Here is a 15658-nt window from a genome sequence, read left to right on the forward strand (position 1 = left end):
CGCAGGACAGCCCGGAGCAGACAACCCACGATTCCGCGGAAGGAGAGGCATAGGGGGAGGGGCCGCGGGTGGGGCGATCTGTCATCTGCGCGGCAGCCGCCAGCTGAGCCACGCGCCTCCCCTTTTCTCATGTAAATCAGCACATGCCTTTGCAACTTTCTGCAGCCGGCGTCCCAAGACCCACGCACCCCAGGGTGAGGTGTCTTCGGAGCTCATACAAAGGCTCAGAGTTTCCTATCTAGCCACCCAAAGGGAAAACACCACCAACTATGTGGGTCAGAGGACACGACAGCCGATTCCATCGAAAAAAGAAAGGGCTGTGATCCTAAGGCTTGATGGAGTTAGGACCCTGATCCACTCTGGGGTTCGAGGGACGCCATGCCAGAACCTTTTGGGTCTCCTACTCTTTTGAGTGTGCTGCCAACAGCACACGAGAGGCTAGGGCCATCCGGCCCACCTGGTGCCGGTGAATCTGAGGCGCGAATTCTCTCGTCTAAATGGAAGCCAAATGCTAACTGCAATCAAGTATGCACATGTCTGTACAAACATTAAAGTGTGTGTGCCAGGATTATGTTTGGCATGCTTGCGATTCCAGAATTCGGGAGGTTGAGGCAGGAGAATCTCGAGTTCCAGGCCAGCTCTGGCACTATAGTGAGGCTTTTAAAAAGAGGGTTCTGCCGAAGATTTTGGTAAATACCTACCTACCATAATCACACCAGACAGGTGGGCCACAGGTGCCTGCTGGCTTTCCATCTCACTGCAAGGAGGGTTTTTTTTTCCCTTATATTTTAACTGCTTTTGATTCTAAAACTGGCTGAGGAAAGTGGACAGAAGGGCTGTTGGGCAAGTTGTGATGTTAGTTCTAATTAATACGCAGGCTCCTCCTCCTCCTCTTCTTCCTCCTCCTCTCAAGCAAGCTGGCATGTTTGATCAACACCAGATTTGCTGCTTGGAAGTTTCAGTTTTGTTGTTCTGAACAAGGATCCTAATTCTTAGGAATAAGAGAACCTCTGTTGTGTATACAGTGTTCAGTTGGTCTGAGAAAACACAAACCTCACTCAAGTCTCCAGATTTGTTTACACAGAAAACTGAACCTGTGCTGGCCTTGTCTGAAAACTGTTTGGGAGCTGTTCATGGATACTGCCTTGTCTGCAGCCACGGTATATCCATACCTTGAAAACTGAGCCTGTGTGTGTGTGTGTGTGTGTGTGTGTGTGTGTGTGTGTGTGTGTGTGTGTGTGTGAAGGAGCAGGATCAGAGCTAGGTGACCTGTGCTGAGGATGGGCACATTTAATTCAATAAGATTGAGGCTGGGAGTTTTTATTACCACACGGACCAGTAAAATACAGAAAACAATCAGGATCAATTACAGACAGAACTCCAGATGCATTTGTTGTGGTCTAAATTCTGATTATTATGCAACCTGAGTCTGCCCTATCCACCCACTGCAATTATTCAGACTGGGGGTGTGGTGGTGGTGGAAAAAAAATCAACACTACCACCAGACAACAAATGCTTCCTTCAAGTCCTGTATCTGATGTATTCGGTGTCTTCTCAGTTCTAATGAGCCTCACTTTGTACAGTAAATTTGCTGAAACATCAAAAAGCATTTAAAAGAAAGTTTCCTTCTTTCTTCTAATGGTCAAGGTGAGGATTTATGGTGTGTGGGGAGGGGAAATCTGTTGGCTAGGCCAACATTCAGGCAAATCTATTTAACATACTCTGGCTTAAGCTCCCTCCTGCATTTGGGGGGTTCTGCGTGCTTAGCTGTGGGAGTATAGAGACATGCAGTTAGGGAGTGAAAAAACGCCATTTGGTTCAGAGCAGATGGCTGGCTAGGGGGCTGATGGCGTCTAAAGGCGTGTCCTCCCCTCCAGCTCGAATCCCTAAGGGCTCCCCTTGTCTTCCCAATCAATGAAAATTAAAGTGCAAAGAAAGGATGAATAGTTGGACCTCGAGTCTCCCCTTTGTTCCTCTCAGCTACTGGTACGCAGGAGTTAAACTACAACAGGCTCCTATAGAAACACTGAAGTTAAACAGTCTCCCGTTAGCTCTGCTTTTGAAAGAGAGAGGAATAGGGACCAACTTAGGGCTGGAAGGCTGAGAATGGGGAAACAGGAGGATGAGGAAGAGGAAGGAGAAGAAGGGCAGAAGGAGTAGGAGGGAGGGAAAAAAGAGCTTTCTGCTTGATTTCCTCAATACAGAATGGTGTGGCATAAATTAAGTTGGAAAAGAATGAAAGCTTTGGGCAGGATTCTGATGGATTTTACGATGCCGCTCAGTCCTGCTTTGCCACTGTAATCGAGAAATCTGTGCCATGTCAATTTAACAAATACTTGATACCGAGGGGGGTTTGTTAAAGATTTGGGACAAGTCCTCCCCCCTCAAGGTCTAAGCCCTTGCGTGTGGAACTTTTCATTACCAGTTTTCTAAACAGGCATTCAAACGACCCTGGTTTCCACTTCCATCTTCTAATTAAAAGGTTCCTGATATTTCATTTCTTCTTGTAATCTGGAAGCACAGAGGACTCTGCATTTGACCTTGTTTCTTCTCTCCGTTGACTCGCCTCTGCCTGCTGCAGGAATCCTCTCACCTGAGTCCCTCTCCCCAGGCCCCCCAGAGAGCAACTTCTGAGCTTAAAGAAGAGTTCTCAGAAAGTAACTTTTAGAGGAAATGCTAACCCAGTGAAAAAGGGATCCCGACACTAGGTGGCAAGATTAAGTTAGGATTCAAGCTAGCCCAGCCTTGTGGTGATGGAGCAAGTCCCCACACAGTTTACAAAGGGCAGGGACTCTGCTTTTGCCACTGCCGTGGGGGTGTGCCAGAGGGGTAGCAGTGTCTTTTGAAGACCCCATTTGTTCTATGATAAACAGTTGATGGTTTTTTTTTTCTTAAAGTGGGGTCCAACCCTGCTTCTCTTGCCTCAACCTTGAGCATTGTACACAAGGGTTTTTCTTTTTTTCCGGTTAACTCTTTTTATGAGTCAGCAATGACAACTTGAAGTGCAGATTCCTGTTGAATCTGAAACTTTGCAAGTGTTTGGGAGACAGGGTAGCTGGAGACAGGCTAGGTCATCAGAAAAGGAGCTATAATTCCAGTTGCCAGATGGCCCAACAGAGATGATTCTGCCAAGCAACTGCTTAGATTCTTACCAGTGTTTTCCTGGCTATGGGGGCGGAGGGGGGGAGTTTTCTCTTTCTGTGCGTTATATAGATCTTGATCCAGATACTGGCCTAAAAGATAAAGATACTCTGCCAGGACAGGGCTCATTCTCACCACCAGGACAACACCCACAGTGGGGAAACCTGTCAGGCACACCCTAGGGGCTGTTCTACAATCAAAGCAACACTAGTTCCAGTAATCACACCTTGGGATTCTAATAAAGCGGCCAAGGTGTTAGGGGTGGAATAAGAAGGACCCTCCAGAGATGGGAACACACAGTTCATTGCATGCTCAACACAAAGCTAGGTGCTAAGTCAGAGTCTATACCTCCATTTACTTCTCTCTGGAGCCTGTAAGCAGGGGAGCAGGTTAGATAATTCATTGTGATACGTGTGTCCTGGGCCCTCCCAATAAACTCATTTCCCTTAAAAAGATGAAAACAAAAGTTCTAGTGTCTGATGGATGTGTAAAAACCTAATAAGGTGACGGTTGTGTAAAGGTTGTGTGTTGGGGGTGGGGGGTTGAGGGGGGGAGAGAGTCTTTCGAACATGTGCCGGACATTGTCGCAGAGGCCGCGGCGTGCGCGGAGGGGAGCTCTTTCTCTCCGCATTGTGCGGAGAGCAGGTGCTGTCTGCATTACCATACAGCTGAGCGCACAAAGAACCACTGATTCAGCCTCGCACAATAACAGACTGCCTTAATGACAGCCACGCGAACGACACACACCAAACTCACTTTTTACCAAGCAGAGAGAGGCCTGAGGGGAATACCCGGGAGAGTGGGACCCGGACACCAGTGAAGGTGGTGGCGGTCGAAAATCTCCCGGGAGAGGGTGTGTACATTGAGAAGGGGGTGAATTGAAGCTTTTGGCTCTCCTGACTCAGGGAATACGCTGCCCGGACCTGGATTCCCATTTCCAGTGATCGCGGACAACACGGAGACACCAGGGCTCCTGAACGCTGCGGTCTCTGGGGGAGCCCGACCGGGATCGCGAGCCCATCGGCGCTCTCCGAGGTTCAATCGCCATCCTCCACCAGAGGTATAAGCGTGTCTAACCTCCCCAAACTTCCCGAAACTGCCGCGGTGTTCTTGCCACCCTTCGCCCACCTCTTCAAGGGTCCCTTTCCTGCCGGGTCCCCGCCCCCGCCCCCTCCGGGAGACTCCTCCTTTGAAAGAGCCTGCCAGGGAGGAGGGGCAGCGTCGGGGACGCGGGCCTCTAACCTCTCCCCGGTTCCTCAGTCCCCAGGACAGAACAACCGAGGAGAGCCTAGGCGGCCAGCGTTGGAGACGCCAGAGTCCGGAGGCCGGGTCCTGCGCGCGAGTCTAGCGGTGACCGCGGGTGGGAGGCGCAGGCCGCCCAGCGTGCCTAGGGTCTTCGGGCCTGTGTCGGTGGGGCGGTGGGAGACACGGCGTCAGCTCCAGCTCCGGGAGCAGAGCGGTTCGTCGCAGCGAACATTTTGCAGGAATGTAAATGAGCGGGTTTTGCGCTGGGGGAGGGAGGCGAAGGGGCGAGGGCGGAGGCAGAGAGGACTAGGGGGCGGGGAGGTGGGGGCGGGGAGGAGGGTTGCACATTTTACAGCTCACTGACCATTTGGCGATCCATTGAGAGGAGGGTTTGGAAAAGTGGCTCCTTTGTGACAGCTCTCGCCAGATTGGGGGGCTGCTCATTTGCATCTCATTAGTTATGCGAGCGGCCGGCGGGATTTAAGGGCGGCAGGCGCCTGCCTCGGCCAGATCCTCCGGCGTGCACCCGCGGTTACCCTGTCTGACCGAGGCAGGTCACGGGAGAGCACCGGTGCGGCACGGAGCCTCCCACGCTTCGGCCTCCGGTCCTGGGTGTGTGTTCTCGCATGGCATTGGCTGAATTCTTGGGGAAGACGCGAGGCTTCGCGGTGGCGCAGGAGATACCGGTCCAGTACACTCTGGGAGCGGCAGCGGCCGCCGAGTGACGCCCGGCCGGGAATCCAGGGCGCGCGCCGCAGTTCTTGCCACCGCCGCCGTCCGTTCCCACCGCGCCCCTCGGGGCCCCGGATTATCGCCTCACCGGTGGGATTTCCAGACCGCCGCTCTCTAATAGGCCTCCGAAGGAAGCCACTGCAAGCTCTCTTGGGAATTAAGCTGAACATCTGGACTCTCTTTCCTCCGTGTCTTCTCTCCTTTTTCCTCTTTCCCTCCGGGAAGAAGCTTAAGGCAAATCTAGAAAGCAGGCGACCCTCACCTACCCGTGGACTGAAAGCCAGAAGAGGAAACCGAAAGTTGCCCTTTTCAGTGCCTCGCAGAGCTCTGTCAGGGACGTATCCGAAGCACCGCACCCTCTTTAAGCAACTGGCCCTGATTATCACACCTGGAGCCGAGAGACGCCTCTCCGCCGGTGCTCCTCGGGTCACCATAGACTTTCCTGGCATTCCTGGGTCTTTGAGGAAGAGAGAACAGAGGATACTCTAGGAGAGCAAGGGTGTCCAGCGGTACCATGGGCCGTCGGAGCGCGCTAGCCCTTGCTGTGGTCTCGGCCCTGCTGTGCCAGGTAGGGGGCCCGGGCGGGGCTGCTGCGCGGTGGAGGGAGGGGAGCTGGACAAGCTGATCAGCTGTCCATCCCCAAGTGACTCCGGCAGCTACGACCCTGAGAGCTGCCCGGCAGCGGGCGGCTCCGGACGGGAGCTGCGGTGCGCTCGGCCTCTGCGCCCTAGCAAGGGCCCGCGCGCCCCGGGCCCCTCCGCCGCCAGTGCGTCCTCACGCCCCTTCCCTGCGCAGGTCTGGAGCTCTGGCGTGTTTGAGCTGAAGCTGCAGGAGTTCGTCAACAAGAAGGGGCTGCTGGGGAACCGCAACTGCTGCCACGGGGGCTCAGGCCCGCCGTGCGCCTGCAGGACCTTCTTCCGCGTATGCCTCAAGCACTATCAGGCCAGCGTGTCCCCGGAGCCACCCTGCACCTACGGCAGCGCAGTCACGCCAGTGCTGGGTGTCGACTCCTTCAGCCTGCCTGACGGCGCAGGCATTGACCCTGCCTTCAGCAACCCTATCCGTTTCCCCTTCGGCTTCACCTGGCCAGTGAGTGGGCACCTGCGCGCACCCGGCTGGGCCTGGAGGGGTAGGGGTGGCGGGCGGGTGGCTGGCAGCGGGAGGAAGGCACTGGCCACTGAAAAGGGTTGGAGAATCCCACAAAGACACGCCTATGGTCTTGACTTCTTACCGAGAATTGACCTGCAGTCTCTGGAGGTTGAGGTGGGGATGTGGAGCACCAGAAGCTTTTGCAAGTCCAGGGCATTTCTCACACACCTTGGTACTTATCTGGAGGGTCGAATGCTCCTCTTCTCCCCCCAAGATTGGGAGAGTTCGTGTTCCCTAGCTCCTAGGCCTTTGATTGTGTCACTACTAGAGCAGCGACTGCTCTCCACCCTCAAGATTTCAATCCCAGAAAACTAATTACAGACACGGACGCCCTCTCCTCTTCCACCCCCCCCCCCTTGCTGGCTCCAGCACTCTCTCTGTTTTTTAAAAGCAAACGCAATATCCTATATTAACATATTAACAAAACACACGCAGGAAAACCATTCTAAAATTATTCTGTTTTCTTAAGGAAAGTGATAGGAGTTGACCCTCACTGGCACCATACAGAGGTCTGACTCTGTACTTGTTTTCCCTGAATGCTTTTCCTCCTCCTCCACACTTCTGGTTTATCATGCACCCTCTCCCTTTTTCCCAGGGTACCTTCTCTCTGATCATTGAAGCCCTCCACACAGATTCTCCTGATGACCTCGCAACAGGTAAGACTCCAAACCCACAAACTGTGCAAACTCCTTGTTGATAAACACTTTATTTTACCCACTCACCCAAATCCTCTGATGTCTTCATTCTGCACCTGGAGTTCAGAGTCCAACCCATGTTGACAGCATCCCTGACACTCCCTCGGTTCCTGGCCTCTGAATGTTATCAGAACCAACCTGAGCATCTTCTCTCTCAGAAAACCCAGAAAGGCTCATCAGCCGACTGACCACGCAGAGGCACCTGACTGTGGGAGAGGAGTGGTCTCAGGACCTTCACAGTAGCGGACGCACAGACCTCCGGTACTCTTACCGTTTTGTGTGTGATGAACACTACTACGGAGAAGGTTGCTCTGTGTTCTGCCGACCCAGGGATGATGCCTTTGGCCACTTCACCTGCGGGGAGAGAGGGGAGAAGATGTGCGACCCTGGCTGGAAAGGCCAGTACTGCACTGAACGTGAGTCCTCGGGAGGATGACTCCGCAGGGTCCGATTACAGGGAAAGACACAGGACTTAGCAACAGGAGATGGTAGCCATGGCTCAGTGGGGGAAACTGAGGCCTAAAGAGCAGACGTGTCTTGCTAAGGTCTTATAGTCAGTGTCAGAGTTAGGCTCAACTTAGGCATTTTAACAAGGGAGACCTTGTATCCACTGTAGGAAGCTGCTTTTCTTCACAGGGAGGAGTTCAGAGACAAGGCCAGGGGTCAGGAAGTAAGGCTGTGCTCTCCCTAGGCCTTTGTATTAGAAAGGGAAGGGAGGAAGGAAGGGAGGGGCAGAGAGGGGATGTGGAGGGCTCATTTTCCAACAGTTCTCCTTGCTGTGACAGTGTCTCTTTGGGAAGCCCTCCCTTTCCTCCACAGAGTTAGGATGCCTGACCTGCCCACAGAGTAATCCATTTCCAAAGATTCCCTGTGATGTTCTCTGTGTCCTGTCCTGTAGTGAAGTCTTCAGTCCTTTGGGCTGTGGAACACCAGCAGGTGTGCCGAGGCAGACTGCAGGGCCACACGGTGAAGGGCACTTGATCGGTGCTCTAAATGCTTACAGCAGGCTGTCTGTAATGAAATGCAGTAAATGATGTCCTGTAATGCTCTTGCAAACCGGGGGACCAGGGCCAAAGGGAGTACTCCAGTTCTGGTTCTGGTTCATAAGGACCTCAGTAGACCTCCCTCCAGCTCTCTGAGGCCTCATCTGTCCAACCTGTAGGAATGGCATTTCTTTCCAGCCAGGGCTTGGTGAACTTTTGTTCTCCTGCCCTGGAGCAGTTGAACATTGGACTCTGTGAGGCCCAGAACCTCTGTCAGTGCCTGGGGGAGGATATGGAGTAGCTTCCTAGCTTTAGTTTTTGCCGAGGAACAAGGGGTCCTCACTTCAGCGAGAGCCTGAATGTCATTGTTGCCTAGTTTCCCATATCCTTAAGGGCTCTGGAGCTCCTTTGATGCCCCGCCTTGGCCAGAGATGGCTGTTTTCTTAAGAACTGGAGTTGCTGATCATTAATGAGTTTCATAACTGGGGAAGTGAGCCAGCTCAAAGCCTCAGCCTGTGGCCGCCCCCCACCTCTTCAGGCTCTCTGGCCTCCCACTGTAACTTTCCTCTCCAGGGGCCAATGGTTCTGGGGTAGCCAGAAATCTAAACTTTTCTTCTTATTCAAACACTGGGGTCTCTCCCCGCCCCTGCTTACACGTGCCATAGATTAGATCTCTCTGAGGGTAGGCGGTAGGGACACTGCCTGTTCCCATTGGTAGAAGGGTATGTGCACACACGCGCTTGTGTGAGTGCATACACACATGCTCAGGCTGGGGGTTGGGTGGGGGCAGCATTGTTGTGCTGGGGCAGCTGCGGGAGGGAAGAGACAATGGAGCAGCTGTCCTGCCCTGCACGCTGCACACCAGCTGTCCACTCTTATCTGCACACACACTTTCTGGGATATTAAGAGGTGGAGCTTTGTGCATAGAATTGGGAAGTGGGGGAGGAGGAGGGAGAAGACTTCTGACCCTCTTTTAGAAGAAAAAGGGACAGGGGTAGGAGTGGGGGCTTCTGAGAGCCCTTTTGTCCTGGAAGCACTATGTTAAGAAGAATGCTCATCCCAGGCTTGAATGAAGTCCAAAGCCACCAGCCAGGGTGGGCCAGGCTCTGAAGCCTGGGATCCACTCAGCCTGGACCTACAGAGTGGGTACTGCTAATTTTGCCCCAGTCCTACCTGGTGTGATACTGGGGAATCCCTGGGGTGGGGCTTCAACCTATATTTTTATTTGCTTGCAGCAATCTGTCTGCCGGGGTGTGATGACCAACATGGATTTTGTGACAAGCCAGGGGAATGCAAGTAAGTTTGCAAAGTTGTTTTTGTCTCCTTCCTGTTCCTCCTCCTCTTCCTCCTCCTCCTCCTCCTCCTCCTCCTCCTCCTCTTCTTCTTCTTGTTCCTTTTCTTCTTCTCCTTCTTCTTTTTTCTATGAGACTTTCTATGTAGCCCAGAGGTCTTTCTATGTGGCCTAGGCTGGCCTTGAACTCACAGTCTTTTGCTGCAGGCTCCCCATGCAACCATGCCTGGTTCACCTTTCTTTTTGTTTTTTTTTTTCCACATATAGTATGTAAAACACCCCAGGGAGTCAGTTGAGTGGGAGATGTTACTCTAATAAGGGTCTGAAAATGTATAAGCTGTATGAACTTAAGTTCATATTCTTAATGAGAATATATAGGCCTCAGTTACAAAGGTTGTATGGGAAATGAGCTTTTACATCCATAGTCCTTGTGCATGTGAAAGGCAACCAGGGTAGCCCCTGTGCCCTTCATCAAAGGCTCTGAGAGCAGACAGTTCAGGGGCTTTAACCTAGTCCTGGTCCTGCCTAGTTTGAGGACTGGTAGCTGATTGGTGCTTCTGGATATGTGTTTTGGCGTGTGAGAATGACATTATGAATCTAGAAGGCAATGTGATTGTGTTTTGCTTTTTCCAAGGTGCAGAGTCGGCTGGCAGGGCCGCTACTGCGATGAGTGCATCCGATACCCAGGCTGTCTCCATGGTACCTGTCAGCAGCCCTGGCAGTGTAACTGCCAGGAAGGCTGGGGGGGCCTCTTCTGCAACCAGGGTAAGCCCCTCCCTCTATGACTGCCAGGTTCTCTCAAAGCAGCCTGATGCCCACTGGAAAAGTAGATTTTTCCTGTATTTGATCTTGGGCTTCCTGCCCCCTTTCCTGTCTCTGCCCTGGCAGACCTGAACTACTGCACTCACCACAAGCCATGCAGGAATGGGGCCACTTGTACCAACACGGGCCAGGGGAGCTACACGTGTTCCTGTCGACCAGGGTATACAGGTGCCAACTGTGAGCTGGAGGTAGATGAGTGTGCTCCAAGCCCCTGCAGGAATGGAGGTAGCTGCACGGTGAGTCAGGTGGACGGTGTTGTTCTACCTGAAGAAGGGATTCTGGGTTTTAAATAAAGTGTGTAAGTTCGTGGGAGAGCTTAAGAAAGCCTCTTTCTGGCCTCCCTGAACAGGACCTTGAGGACAGCTACTCTTGTACCTGCCCTCCTGGCTTCTATGGCAAGATCTGTGAGCTGAGTGCCATGACTTGTGCTGATGGTCCCTGCTTCAACGGGGGACGGTGTTCAGACAACCCTGACGGAGGCTACACCTGTCATTGCCCTTCAGGCTTCTCTGGCTTCAACTGTGAGAAGAAGATGGATCTCTGTAGCTCTTCCGCTTGTTCTAATGGTGAGGGTCAATGGCGATGTCTGGGGACTGACTCCAAAAGCATGTGCATCCTTATTAGAGGAACATGTTGCTGTGTGGATGCCTGAATCAATTCCATGAGGATTCAGGAGGAAGGAAGACAGTCAGGAGGATTAGTTGCATATTTGTAATGCAGGGAATACCCTGGTCAGCAGGCCACAACCTGCTCAGGGTCAGTGTGGCATTGCTTGTCACCATCCATGGCTCTGCAGGCTCTGCTCAGATAGAGGAAGCACAGCCATGGTGTCTTTAGAAGGGAGTCTCGCTCCAGATAGCAGTTTGGGTACCAAGAATGAGGAGCCATGCTTTGTGCACTGTGGACCTCTCGCTAGCTAGCAGAAGAGAGGTCAGGATACCTGAATAGACTTAGGGAAGCCGGGGCCCATCAGTTGCCTTTCCTTCCCCTGTTTTTTCTTTCCTTCCCTTCTCCCTCCCTTTCTCCCTTTCTCCCTTCTTGCCTGCCTTCCCTCCTCTCTGTTTTCAGTCCTCTTTTCTCACTAACAGTATGATGTCAGCAAATGTGACATTGTCTTTAATCCTTAATTTCTCCACCTGTAACCTGGATCTAGCCGTGTCTTATCCCTTGTCTGGTGGTTGTGAGAGGAGTACAGTGATCAGGCAAGATGCTGTACACAGTGCTGTCAAAACGCTAATCTGGAGGCTGGATGTGGTGGCACAGGCTTTGTAATCCCAGTTACTCCAGAGGCTGTGGCAAGATGATCAAGTTCAAGGCCATCCTGGGCAAATCTAGCAAGACCCTGTTTGAGGCAGAAATGTGGGGACCAGAGGTACTGGTGATGTAGAGACTTTGCCTAATACAGGCCAAAAACAAAAACAAACAAACAAACAAAAAACCCACACACAAAAAACCAAAAAACAAAACCCAAACTCTTATTATGTCTAATGTGTAGGTTTTGACCTGATGTTTCCCCAACAACCTTGTATTTGAGATCCTAGTCTATGCAGTACAAAACTAAACTGCCATTGTCTCTGGTGTGTGTAGATTATGGACTTACAGGTGCTATATCAACATGTCTGGTTGGTGAACAAACTTCTGTGTGCCCGTATATGACTATGCCTGCCCTGTGTTCCAGGTGCCAAGTGTGTGGACCTCGGTAATACCTACCTATGCCGGTGCCAGGCTGGCTTCTCTGGGAGGTACTGTGAGGACAACGTGGATGACTGCGCCTCCTCCCCATGTGCCAATGGGGGCACCTGCCGGGATAGTGTCAATGATTTCTCCTGTACCTGCCCACCTGGTTACACAGGCAGGAACTGTAGTGCCCCCGTCAGCAGGTGTGAGCACGCACCCTGCCACAATGGGGGCACCTGCCACCAGAGGGGCCAACGCTACATGTGTGAGTGTGCCCAGGGCTATGGTGGCCCCAACTGCCAGTTCCTGCTCCCTGAGCCACCACAGGGCCCCATGGTGGTGGACCTCATTGACAGGCATATGGAGAGCCAGGGCGGGCCCTTCCCCTGGGTGGCCGTGTGTGCCGGGGTGGTGCTTGTCCTCATGTTGCTGCTGGGCTGTGCTGCGGTAGTGGTGTGCGTCCGGCTGAAGCTTCAGAAGCACCAGGCTCCACCCGATCCTTGTGGGGGAGAGACAGAGACCATGAACAACCTGGCCAATTGCCAGCGTGAGAAGGATGTTTCCGTCAGCATCATTGGGGCTACACAGATCAAGAACACCAACAAGAAGGCGGACTTTCATGGGGACCATGGAGCTGACAAGAGCAGCTTTAAGGCCCGTTACCCTGCTGTGGACTATAACCTCGTTCGAGACCTCAAGGGAGATGAAGCCACCATCAGGGATGCACACAGCAAACGTGACACCAAGTGCCAGTCACAGGGCTCTGCAGGAGAAGAGAAGGGCACCTCAACACTCAGGGGGTGTGTGTTGTGACCTGGGCGAGGAGGGCAGGGAGGTCATTACACGTTCTGGATGTGTCCTTGTTCAACCACATTCCTGTGTGTTTACTGTGGCTCTTTCTCACTTTCCTTTCAGTGGAGAGGTCCCTGACAGAAAAAGGCCCGAGTCTGTCTACTCTACTTCGAAGGACACCAAGTACCAGTCGGTGTATGTTCTCTCTGCAGAGAAGGACGAGTGTGTCATAGCAACTGAGGTCAGTGTGCAACATTCTTGTCACAGAGGTGGGTAATGTGGTGGAAGGTCCATTTCTGCCTGAAGTTAACTTCCTGTCCTGTCTCCTGGGCCTTCTAGGTGTAAGATGGAAGCGTAAGATGGCAAAATTCCCATTTCTCTTAAATAAAATTCCAAGGATATAGCCCCCACGGATGCTGCTGAAAGAGGAAAGGGAGACCCCAGGGACTGCTGCTGAGAAACAGGTTCAGGCGGAGCTGGTTCTCTCGGAGTTAGCAGAGGTGCTGGACACTGCCAGCCCGGGCTTCGGCCGCTGCTGCACTGCCTGCCGGAAGTTCCCATTGCACTATGGACAGTTGCTTTGAAGATGATATATTTAAGTGGACGAGTGACTTGATACATATAGGAAGCACGCACTGCCGACATGTCTGTCTTGGATTACTATGAGCCAGTCTTTCCTTGAACTAGAAACACAACTGCCTTTATTGTCCTTTTTGATACTGAAATGTGTTTTTTTTCTAGATGGAAAAAAACGTGTGTTATTTTTTTGGATTTGTAAAAATATTTTTCATGATATCTGTAAAGCTTGAGTATTTTGTGATGTTCATTTTTTATAATTTAAATTTTGGTAAATATGTACAAAGGCACTTCGGGTCTATGTGACTATATTTTTTGTATATAAATGTATTTATGGAATATTGTGCAAATGTTATTTGAGTTTTTTACTGTTTTGTTAATGAAGAAATTCATCTTAAAAATATTTTTCCAAAATAAATATAATGAACTACAACCTCAGGTGTAGTTTCTGGTCATTGCCTCCTCACACATCCATTTCACGAGACCATGAGAAGAGAGACAGTGTTCGCGTCTTTATAAAGGCCTCGCCTGGTTCAGTGGAGTATGGAAAGCATTCCTTCTGCTTTCTCAGGAACTCCTGATTTGCCATCACAAATTGTCTCCATTAGAGTGGCACTTCACCCGCAATGCTGTATTCCAGTGGTGATGAGATGCTTTGGAGAGCTCGTGACTTCCTCCAAATTATATATTTTTAAAGACTTGGGACAAAGCTTCACTAGGATCAAATATCAGTTACTTTGACATTTGGCAAAGGTGTTCTGTCTTATAACAATGCTTACTTACGTCTTAGTGTGTTTATTTCTAGTTAATTCAAAAGGGTTAGTTTCTGGCTAGTTCAAGCAGTCATGGTGGGAAAGAAAAATAGCAGTGAACCTCTCCCTTATTGCTACCTATTGGGTGCCATGCCCTCATTATGTCCCACTCATGAGGATGGTGTTATTATTTCTGCCTTACAGGAGAGGAAAATGGAGCTTGTAGGTGAAGTTACTGACTCTGGACTCCTAAGTAGCTGTATCAACATTAAGATCCAGGCAAACATGATCTGGGAACTTAAGACCTATGCTTGTATTCCTTCCAAGGAATTAGTACAGACTCAGCTCTCAGATGGTAAGTCCACGCTGGGGAAGAAGGGGCCTTATTCTTGTGTACAAAGCGGGCAGGTAGTTGGAGAAAGCCTTCCCGGTACGACTATCTGAAAAAAGCAGACAGAGCTGTCCACATATCAGTCTTTGTATCGAGGCCCCGTGGTGCTGATGCTGAGGGATTGAACACTGCTAAGGTCCAACCCACAGACTCTTCTGTCTTGAACATCACCAGGCACAGTTCTCACTGAGGACCACCTTGGCTGTTAATTTAGAATAATGGGAAGGTCTCTAGTGAAGTAGAGGCAGGGCCCAGTCTTCCACCCCACCGCTTACTCAACCTCTCTCTTGATTACTTCGGGGCTCTTTGAATCAGGGGAGCTGGAGAGGGGTAATATGAAAGCTCTACTTTTCCTTCTATAAGTAAGTGGTCAGGGATGAGCGGTGACTGGTATGTTCATCACACCAGTTTCAGGAGTATGTAACATGCTAGGATTCTTGTGAAGCCCAGTCTACAAAAGTATTTAAACACAACACCTCTTTCATCTTCCCAACCTTGTAAAAACCAAAGGGTAACTCATCTTTCATCTAGGGAAAGCAAGTGACCTGCTTAAGAAGAAAGTAGGTGGCTTAGAACTTCTGGCTGTGAATCCAGCACCCGAGTGGAAGCTAAAATGTCTGTGTGCAGGTGGTTTTTCAGAGTCTGAGTTGATGATGCCACCTGCAGTGGGAAATTCAAGTACATCAGTTAAAAACAGCCATATAAAACCATAGACGTGAGTGGGCCAGTGGTGAGTCACCACACCAAACAGCGCCCAGCCATGTTTAGCCTCTGGTCATGCCTGCCAAGGCCTGCACAGTGTCTCTCTCCAAGTATGCCATAAGGAACGAGGAAGGAACAATGAATGCTCTTAAAATGATGGTGTAAAAATAGAAGATCCCTTTTAATGGGAATAATACTTGAGCTGGATTTCAGTAATTTTCAAGTTCTGAGAAGTGTTGGAGTATGGCTGGCTGCCAACATAGTAGGAAAGACCTGTGCCAACACGGATCCAGTGGTCAGAACAGGAGGCTCGACACCCCCCCCCCCCACTTCCTCCTGTCAAATCCCATAGCCAGCACCTCTGGATTTCAGTAAGACCACAGGTTGGGATGGAAGGCAGGGAAGGGAGGGATATATTCTTGTGTCTTAGTTAGGGTTTCTGTTGCTGTGAAGAGACACCATGACCATCCCTACTCTTATAAAGGAAAATGTTAAATTAGGGTGGCTCACTTATAGTTCAGAGGTTCAGTCCATTATTATGGTGGGACATGGTGATGTGCAGGCAGGCATGGTGCTGGAGAAGGAGCTGCTATATGTTGACTCGAAGGCAACAGGAAGTGGTCTGTCTCACTGGGAGTAGCTTGAGCATAGGAGACCTCAAAGCCCACCCCAACAGTGACACACTTCTTTCAACAAGACCACCATGCCTA

At 51.1% G+C, this 15658-nt stretch overlaps 2 protein-coding genes across 3 annotated transcripts in view; one reads left to right on the top strand and one right to left on the bottom strand.

Annotated features, from left to right (window-relative positions):
• The window catches only part of Fam120b (family with sequence similarity 120B), a 77543-nt gene extending 72679 nt beyond the window's left edge, over nucleotides 1–4864 (bottom strand). For both annotated transcript variants that reach the window (XM_052750710.1, XM_052750709.1), the window contains exon 1: nucleotides 4751–4864. The gene's annotated coding sequence lies outside the window, so the exon portion shown is untranslated. The remainder of the gene's footprint in view (nucleotides 1–4750) is intronic.
• Nucleotides 4865–5574: 710 nt separating this feature from the next.
• Dll1 (delta like canonical Notch ligand 1) lies at nucleotides 5575–13474 on the top strand. The gene is made up of 11 exons (XM_052750713.1): nucleotides 5575–5686; nucleotides 5914–6207; nucleotides 6863–6923; nucleotides 7121–7378; nucleotides 9181–9241; nucleotides 9871–10001; nucleotides 10125–10294; nucleotides 10408–10624; nucleotides 11737–12535; nucleotides 12651–12768; nucleotides 12867–13474. The coding sequence occupies exons 1-11, from the start codon at nucleotides 5633–5635 to the stop codon at nucleotides 12870–12872; spliced, it is 2169 nt and encodes a 722-aa protein (XP_052606673.1). The 5' UTR covers nucleotides 5575–5632; the 3' UTR covers nucleotides 12873–13474.
• The last annotated feature ends 2184 nt before the right edge of the window (nucleotides 13475–15658 follow it).

This window comes from Peromyscus californicus, unplaced genomic scaffold, assembly GCF_007827085.1.
Source record: "Peromyscus californicus insignis strain IS unplaced genomic scaffold, ASM782708v3 Scaffold_22__1_contigs__length_63687245, whole genome shotgun sequence".
Classification (NCBI taxonomy): domain Eukaryota; kingdom Metazoa; phylum Chordata; class Mammalia; order Rodentia; family Cricetidae; genus Peromyscus; species Peromyscus californicus.

Coding starts and splice junctions, on each gene's coding strand:
- Dll1 (XM_052750713.1), top strand. CDS start 5,633: ATGGGCCGTCGGAGCGCGCTAGCCCTTGCTGTGGTCTCGGCCCTGCTG. Junction 6,208..6,862: donor CCTTCGGCTTCACCTGGCCA/GTGAGTGGGCAC, acceptor CCTTTTTCCCAG/GGTACCTTCTCTCTGATCAT. Junction 6,924..7,120: donor TCCTGATGACCTCGCAACAG/GTAAGACTCCAA, acceptor CTTCTCTCTCAG/AAAACCCAGAAAGGCTCATC.